The sequence below is a fragment of the Triticum aestivum genome, chromosome 2A (assembly GCF_018294505.1).
Source record: "Triticum aestivum cultivar Chinese Spring chromosome 2A, IWGSC CS RefSeq v2.1, whole genome shotgun sequence".
NCBI lineage: Eukaryota > Viridiplantae > Streptophyta > Magnoliopsida > Poales > Poaceae > Triticum > Triticum aestivum.
Window position 1 is genome coordinate 201,075,393 of NC_057797.1, and position 9,201 is coordinate 201,084,593.

Here is a 9,201-nt window from a genome sequence, read left to right on the forward strand (position 1 = left end):
TTGCAAAGGAAATATGGTTCCACTTCCAGGGATCTAACAGTAGGATGTGGCGTATTGCGTCTTCGGCTAGCTCGATTACAGATTGGTGGAGAAGACTATGCTCCGGACGCGGTCCGAAGAACAAGGTACAGGAGGATATCACGTTGGCGGCCTACATCGCCTGGCACCTGTGGAAGGAACGCAACAGGAGGATCTTTCAGCAAAAGGAATTAACTGTGTTCATGTTGGCTGATTTAATCAGCGATGATGTAAAATTATACGTTGGGGCAACTGGTCAGGGTCAGGTTATTGCATAAAACCTGCCCTGTGAGAAACATTAAGTGTTCCTGAACAGTCCCTATCTTATCCGGGAACATGTTCCAGAAGGATGTTGTACTGCTTGATTTTTCCTCTCTTCCATTATAATGCAAAAGCAGAGCTCCTGCTATTCCCGTCAAAAAAAAAAGCAACATCCCGAGGCCGACATCACCAAAGGAAAGATGGTTATCTCATACGATCACTCCCGATCCAATGGCAAACGTGAAGTGACCGTGGCTTCCTGTACCAGGCCGCCCGAGCAGTGGAGCAAGCCACCAGAGGGCTGGGTAAAGCTGAACGTCGATGGAGCATGGCGGGAAGCTGATGGAACCGGTGGCGCGGGGATGATACTCCGAGATCACGTGGGAGCAGTCATTTTCGCGTCTTGCAGGTTCCTCCCGAGATGTGCAAGTCCTCTTGAGGCTGAACTATCAGCGTGCATGGAGGGAGTTACCCTGGCTCTCGAGTGGAGCATGGCGCCTCTCGTCCTGGAGATGGACTGTGCTGCTGCAGTAAGCATGATTAAGGAAACATCATTGGACAGATCCCCCAATGCGTCTCTTGTTGGAGAGATTAAGAGGAAGCTAGCTGTAGGGAGGGAGCATGCGATCAGGTTGATTCCTAGAGAGCAAAACGGTACCAGTCATGCCCTTTCGCAAATGGGATGCTCGATTCCACGTACGGCCGTCTGGCTGCGTTCGGCACCTGACGAGATCGTTGGTTTATGTAAGCAAGACTGTGGCGAATCCACTTGAGTAATGAAATGATCCTTTCGCAAAAAAAAAATGTCCTCATTTGTGCTTAATTTTGGGAGGATCCAATCTAGTAATTGTAGTTCTGAACCTTTATTTTTCTGTATGTTTATAGATTGGGCACATTGTTGCGAGGCATTCAGTGGAGCGGAACCTTTACAGGAGGAGCTGGTTTCCGTCCTGCCTTAGGCAGTACTTGCTACTCCCTCCGTCCAAAAATACTTGTCATTGAAATTGATGTATCTAGATGTATTTTAGTTCTAGATACATCCATTTCCATCCATTTTGATGACAAGTATTTCCGGACGGAGGGAGTACAAAGGTATATATATGGAATTCAATTCCTCGCATTCCATGGTCATCTCGCATTATGTGATGCATTCACAAATTTACTGTCTCTTGTACTATATGCAAGCAACATATATGTCTAGAGGCCTTTCTAATGATGTTCATATAGGCAGGAGCTAGAGGCAGATCACACTGGAATCCTACTGCTAGGCGCTGCTGGTTACGATCCACGCGTAGCCCCGACAACCATTGAAACAATCAAGGAAAAGCTAGGATCAAGGAAAGCATGCGCCATTCATCCTTCCACTGAGGCAAGATTGCAGCTCTTGTCGCAACACAAGGTCATGGAGGAGGCACTCGAACTTTATAGAGAGGTCAAAGCCAACTACTCGCTTTGCTTGACGCTCAGATCCATGGCGGCCAGTCCTGGGTATGGTAGATTTTTGCTTGGGGAGTGAACCACTTTGTGTACTATTTCTCCCATCTTGTCTTGCTGGATCTTGAGGCTCCACAAGGTTTTCATGCTTTTGTGCTGGATACTCATTCTTTACTGCTGACTTGAAACAATATTTATATATATAAAGTTACTAGTTTTGTTTCCCCCTGAATAGCTGATAGTTAGATGTATGTCATTTACATTCTGGGTGAATTTTTATTAACACCAATCTATTATTTTTTTCAGTATTAGTATAGATAAACATCATGCATACCTTCATATACCATATATCATCAGTTTTATCGTTGGCAATTCACTGTTGCAATGCAACTGACCCATCCTAATGGTATGGTACACCAATGCAGGCAGCACAAGACTGCATAGACACGAACACACGCAGGGCCTGTCTGCAAGTACACACTGATCGTATCCGTAACGAAGTTTTAAATTATAGCTAGTGGCGTATGTTACAGTTACACACACGTACACAAAGTAGCATTAGCCAGCAGGCAACAGCCAAGCACACAAGTGAAACTATAATTAAGTCCATAACCGTACTGGGAATAGTTCGAGCGACCAACACTAGATTTTATCCCTTCCCCAACAATTTTATTGGAAATCTACTTCCAATTGGTAGCATAAATTTAGAACAAGCCATTTCTGATCGAGAGAACTAACTAGCTAGGGTATTGGTAGCCAGATGACTCTGTCCCAGCTGATTGTGGCGGCTGCTGGGCTTCTCTCTGCTTGGCGTACTCCGCAAATATCACCCAACCATCGAGGAACTACACCAAAAAAGGGGCTAGCGTCACAAGAGTAGATTAAAAGTTGCTAAGCTACAGTATAGACAATGTTTAGTGTCACCTAGACCAAGATAAGCAAGAAACATCAGCTAATAACTGATATACTGTTTCCGAGTTACCATTATTCGAACAAGAGCAAGTGTTTCCTACCACACCATGAGCCATCCAGGTAGTGCATTATCTGATCAATATAACGACTCACCTTTCCATCCATGCCTTTTATGCCCTCACCAGCTTCTTCTACGGTTGCATATCTCACAAAGCCAAACCCTCTAGAGTATCCAGATATTCTATCAGTGATGACTCTTGCTGCAAATACAGTGACAAATGGATTTAGTAGTAGTAGTACAGAGAGGAATTAATTACAGAGCTGAGAACCACTTACCGTCAGTAACCTGGCCAAATTTCGAGAAGGCTTCCCTCAGTCCGTCAGATGTCGTGCGCTTATTCAAACCTGCATAGGTACAAGAACAAATTTAAAAACAAACACAAGTGAAACTCCAGAGGGAATTTGTGTATCGTTGTCATTACCATTTTCTTCTATAAACAAAATGAATTATTGGCATTCAAACCACATGAACTACTGGCATCCCAAAAGTTGGGATTAGAGAAAATCAAAGAACCCTTAAGAAAATATACCAAGTTTTGCTTTTCCACAGCAAAAATTCAGTAGTTATTCTGTACGCATGAAAGGAAACTGTAGTGAAGAGAACCAAACACAGTGCAAAACTTCAGCTAAGCTTACAGTTTTAAAAGATCTTATCCTTAGTTATATCAATAAGACAGTGAATATGTTTGAGATAATATATGTTTCTTTCTGGTTTTGCTTTGTTATAGAAAGAGTAATAGTTGAAAGGGGCAACCAGAAGACCAAGTAGTTCATCAGTTAGAGGCTTTTGACCATAATATTTCCCATATATCCCCAAAAGAGCATTTCCGAACACTCGAACAGCATTGAAAAAGGACAACCATGCCTTTTGGACAGTACCAAGTCTCATCAGTTAAACTATTAATTGCATGCTTAGTTCCTGTTAAAATAGTATGCCTGGACCAAATACATATAATTCGTGTTCTGCCTTATATTAACTACTCAAAAAAGGGCATGCTTGGTTAAGTAACCCCAGGTAAAATGTGGCTGCTACAAAAACTGTGGCAAACAAAATGACCACAAGTGTGGCAAAGTTTGGCAACTAAAGTTTGAGGCTATTTCGGGTATTACGGGTGGAGCCCCGTTACCCCTGTTCTCATGTGGCAATGTACCACATGCCTAAGGAATTGTGGTGCGACTCAGAAGTGCATGGCTACACCTTGCTGCCAAAGCTTTTCCTGCTAAAAACTTGCCTCCTCTCTTTGTGTTCAACATGCTGCCACACCTCAGTTCTGGGCGGCATTGGAGGAACTGGGTAGCCATCCTTCTTGCCAGTTCAAAGCTCCCGCATCCTCCTCAATGGTTTCCTGGGAGTAACACTGGTCGGGTTCTGCAGAAAGGGGACCCATCTGTACCCTGTGCTTTTACCTGGCTATGGAAGTCCTAAGTGCCTTCTTCCAGACAGGCGACAGCTGGACCATCCAACATGTTCCAATCTTTTGGGTCATATGGGCATCCGTCATCAGGCGTTGGTGTATGCTGATGATGTGGTGGTTTTCTTCACGCCCATAGAGTCAGACCTTGATGCGGTGAATGCATTGCTGGAGCAAGTGCACCATCACACGCAGTAGACCTTGATGCTGCTGCTTTCGGACTCGGAACTAATCTGAGCAAGGGCGCCATGAAATCCATAGAGTGCTCCGAGGAGAATACCCAGCTAGCCCTCCAGCCTTTGTCAATTACGAAGTGGCGAAAGCAGGACCTCTAGGCTCCAGGAACCCAATAAATAAAGTACTCCCTCTGTAAAAAAATATATGATCTAAACGCTCTTATATTTCTTTACAGAGGGAGTACTAGCTAAGCTCCGAACCTGGAAGACAAGCATGGTGACCAGGGGCAGCCAGTTGTGCCCATCACGACAATGCTTCTCCACTCTCTTAGTGTATCACATGATGTGGTTTCCATTGCCAGTCTGGCAGCTTAAGGCAATTGGGAACTGCCATTGTGCCCCCCTCTGGAAGGGCACCAAAGTGGCTGGCAGGCTGTCTTGTCACTTGGAGTGCTGTCTCCTGTCTGTGTACCCTGAGTATGGAGGTCTTAGAGTCTTAAACTTCTTGGTTACACACTCAATGTTAGGTGGATGTGGCTGCACCACACCAGCGCCACGCGCACCTAGGCCGGTCTCACTATGCAGCACAAGGTCCAGCAGATATTCCACGCGACAGCAGAGTTTGTGTTTGGGGACAGCCAGATCACGCTATTCTGGATTGATAGAGAATCAGTCAAATCCTTCATCGGGCCCTTTGATCCACGACTGTCGAGATTCAAGAATCAAGGAAGGTCGGTCAGGCAATGGATGGGTTAGACTGGGTCCACAATATCACTGGCGTGCTCACGGTCACTGACCTAGCCCAGTTTAGTCACTCCCTGTGGAGCAGTGGTTCTGGCACCACCCTCATTGCTTGCCAAGAGAGTGTGGTCCTTTGGCGTCAGCCCTCAGATTTGCAATACTTGGCGCAATCAGCTCATAAAGTGTTCTTCCTTGGTCATACCACCTTCCCTTGCCAATCTCTAAAAGGCCGTGCACCCCTGAAGTGTCGATGTTTCCTTTGGCTAGCATTGCAGGAGCGACATGGCCTTCCTAGCCATGAAACTGCCCCATGTGCTCCAAGAGACGAAGTCAGCAGAGCACCTTTTCATCTGCTGCCCGGGGTAGAGGCAGCAGCTAACGGATCTTATCCTTAATGTGCAGGCCATGCCATGTAATCCCCTTGACAGCTAAGGTTGTCTATGCATAGAAGTACTCTGAAGCACAAGACGAGTCTTCTGGCTGTGGTATACAACATCAAGGTGGAATTCAACTTTCGGTTGTGTAAACCATCATGAGGAGTAGCTAGTGTGTGCATGCTGCCTTCCTGTGATGTAAAAGTTGCCTCATCTGCAGACTAGTATTGACCTTGACCTTTAGCACTGTCTGCCAAACTCTTGTGCCTATTATGCTTTACTTCTTAATGCAAAAATATGCAAGCGCATGTTTGCACATTATCTAAAAGACTAAAACCATACTTTCATGGGCTAACTATCTGTTTTACTTGCAGAATTAACCAAAAACAAAATTTGAATTTTTATTCCAGACAGCACATTACATGAACAGGAACGCAAAGCATGCAAAATAAGATGGAAAATATTCAATCCAACAGTAAATCAAGAAATGCACGGGTAAACATCCAATATATCTCAAAATTCAACCAAGGGCAGTGGAAGTGAAAGTTATGACTTGAAGCTTGAATGCTGAAGAACATTGAACGTACAGTTTCATGAAAGGAACCAATGACCTAACTGTGAGGGCCCTCAGAGCTACCATGACACAACAATAGCAGTCTACAGCACACACGAACGAGAAATTGATGCTCGTGGGAAGGTTTGGTGGTGTTTCGCTTAAGGGATGAGCAGTAAGATATTGTGCCACTGGTTCCACACCGCCATTTCCAAGGAATGGGAGTGCAGAGAGGTGCAACTCCAGGAGAGCAGGAGGGTTCGTGGCCATTGGAGTGGTGGAGCCAGTCAGGGTCACTCATGCTGGTTGGGTATTTGCGATACGGCTAAGGCTAGAAAGGAGAATGCCTGTTTGATCTTCACTAAAATAGATCATTTAACTCTGACAATGTATATTAATTGGGTGTGTCTAGGGCACATCTAGATGTGCTTTAGTTATTGCACATCTAAGTGAGTGAATCAAGCATAAAGAGAAAAAGAAAAAAGAGAAAGAAAATATTCACACGAATCTCAATGTAAGATCAATGACATATGACTTAGATGTGCAATACTTATGGCACATCTAGATGTGCTTTAGCAAAACTGATATTTAATTCATGCCTACGGGTATTTATACAGGAGAACATGCGACGATGAGATGAACTAAGAGAGAGTACATGAGAACATGCCCCTAGCTGTGCACTAGACTCGGCAAATCTGATACCTGATCCAGCCAATCTGCTACAATTTATAATGTTGACTACCGTGTCTATGTCCTTCAGGCTTGGGACCTTGATAAGTGTCACACGTGTGGCACGAACACAGCAACACCGAACGTTTTTTATGGCAAGTTTAATGACGCGAGGATGGCAACTTTTGTTGTCAAGCATGGCAACTTTCTTTTCAGATGACAAGTTTCAGTTTTTTTTAGTTTGTTTTTTTTCTTTTCGGATGGCAACTTTAGTTGTAAAAATGTCAGGGCCGGAGTGCTTCGTGCTAGACGTGTGGCGCTTATCATTTGGGTAACCTTGTAGTGTGTTATCTGTCTGCTATATCCTTCATGTATGTTCTCTGTTGTACGGTGATGTTTCCATACATGATAGATTTTATTATCTCGTGGTAAAACATAAGATGGAGTTTCCTGCAATATAATTTAGTTTACCCGAAGTCTCTAAATCTAAACATTAGCAAAAGGGAAAGTTGTGGCTACATCGACACGGTAGCAAAAATACAGTGACATTAACCCAGCAGGTAATAATAGCTTCCCACGCATCGTACCACAGGTAGCTAACTTTGGCACGAGCCTCGAATCCAGAACACAGGAAGAAACAATACAGGGGATTTTTACAGCAGAAAAATAAGGGAGAGTGAAGAGACGCGGGAAGAGGAGTTGCCTGAGACGAAGAGGTTGTTGCAGGGCTCCGCCGCGGGGCGAGCCGTGGGGGGAGGCGGGGGAGCGAAGGCGGAGACGGAGAACATCCGCCGGAACCCGGCCCGTGCTGCACCGGCGCGAGCTGCTGCGACCGCCGCCATGTATGATGTCTCGATGAGACGGTGGCGAAAGCGGCGCTGCGAAGGGGCGGAGGCGAATGGAGGCTTCGCGTGCTTGCGGCGGAAGGGTTTCCGCTTGTGCCGATTGCCGAAGAGTGTAGGCCAATCTGGGTGGACCGAATTGGGCGGAATCCTGGCCCAGCAAAGCCATGTTCTTCGCCGACTGCTGCCCCTGGGCCGTTCCAGCGCGGGGCGGCCCGATAACATTAGATCTTTTCTCAAAACAATTTGTTACAGACAATATTTGAATTTATTTTTAGGAATTTCGATTGCAATGTAAAAGCACACAACACGCCATTACACATAATTTTTTTGTGAGGAAACCATTACACATAACATCAATGATACACCAAAGCATCGAACCTAAAGTTAGATCCCTAATGGGCTGAGTGTATCACCCTCCTCCTAACCATCTAACCAAGAAAATCTACCACATGACATATGTGGTAAGCAATCCAAACAATTAAAAAAACAAGAAAATCTAACCGATGTTTGGTTCCCATATTTAAAAAAAAAGTGGTGTATTGTATTATTTGGGCAACATAGAGTCGATACATTCATTGTCGACCAGACGCAACATTCTGGCCAAAAATGAGTCGATCAAAACACCACTACTCACACCACTCCTACCATAACTAGCAAGAGCATGTTCTCGCAAAAAAACTAGCAAGAACATGGACAACCCTATTGTCATTTCTTGACATCGCAAAGAAAATGGGTTATTAAGCCATAAAGGCCTCAGTGGCGCGGCGAAGCGCGCCCCACATTTCTAGTTGGGGACTTTGGGTTATGGTTCAAACATAGCTCATGTGGTCTCTATGTCTAATGGCATCAAGTCTAGGTGTAGAGAGAATTCTTGATGGATAATCTATGTGTTTTAGAGTTGAGTTTGTATGTCTTGGTTTGCATCTTACTAAAGCTTGTACAGTCCACTTTTTTTATATGAAACTATTTTGATCTTCCTGATTGGTCGTATAAAATAATCGCATTTTAACGAGGACTGCCCAGGTTAATTTCCAAGGGTAACATCTTCAAGTTCATATTCGAGATCTCTACTTACAACTATAGCAAAAGCGACGTCCTTGTTTGGAGTTCCCAAGCTTTTCAACATGATGTCACACCGAGGTATAATGCATGTGACATAGCCTCTCAGAGCATCTCCAACAGATCTAAATTTAATCCAAGAACTAAAAAATGAAAATTTAAATATATGTTTCTTCCAAAAACGACTCCAACAACATATCCTATGTGCATGGGGACCAAAAAATTTGGGTGGATTCCCAACTTTCATTACAAAGGATCCATATTTTGGTCCAAACAACCACTCTACCAAAATGACCAGAAGTAACATTGGAACAGCAACCGCGCCCGAACCCTCCTCCTCTCCTCCTCCCAAAAAGCTGCTCCTTGTAAAAAAAATAGCACTAGAAAAATCTGTTCGGCAGGCAGCTCCACTCCCGATTCACTAGGACGGATAGAAACGAGCGAGTCAGGTGTGCCCACTCGAACAGTTTTCAGTTGGCGGTGGCACTTCTTTTGTAAATCTTACCAACTCCATGATTTCCCGATTTGAGATCCTGCAAATTGCCGCTACATAGAAGTGCACAGCAGCCTGCCCCGCTCCGGATTTGCAACTATGGGGAGTTCGAGCGTTCGGCACCACTCCGCCAGCTATGGGAGCAGAGTTGAGGAGTGTAGAGAGTCCGAACACGCTTAGTCTCGATGCAGTGG

The 9,201-nt window shown here is 44.8% G+C and overlaps 1 protein-coding gene across 1 annotated transcript; it reads right to left on the reverse strand.

Moving 5' to 3' along the window:
- Positions 1-2,200: 2,200 nt before the first annotated feature.
- Positions 2,201-7,626, reverse strand: LOC123188337 (organelle RRM domain-containing protein 2, mitochondrial). Its single transcript, XM_044600387.1, has 4 exons — positions 7,314-7,626; positions 2,962-3,030; positions 2,779-2,885; positions 2,201-2,558 (listed from the first exon to the last, which is right to left on the reverse strand). Exons 1-4 carry the CDS (start codon positions 7,450-7,452, stop codon positions 2,451-2,453), a joined length of 423 nt encoding a protein of 140 aa, XP_044456322.1. The 5' UTR covers positions 7,453-7,626; the 3' UTR covers positions 2,201-2,450.
- Between the last annotated feature and the right edge of the window lie 1,575 nt (positions 7,627-9,201).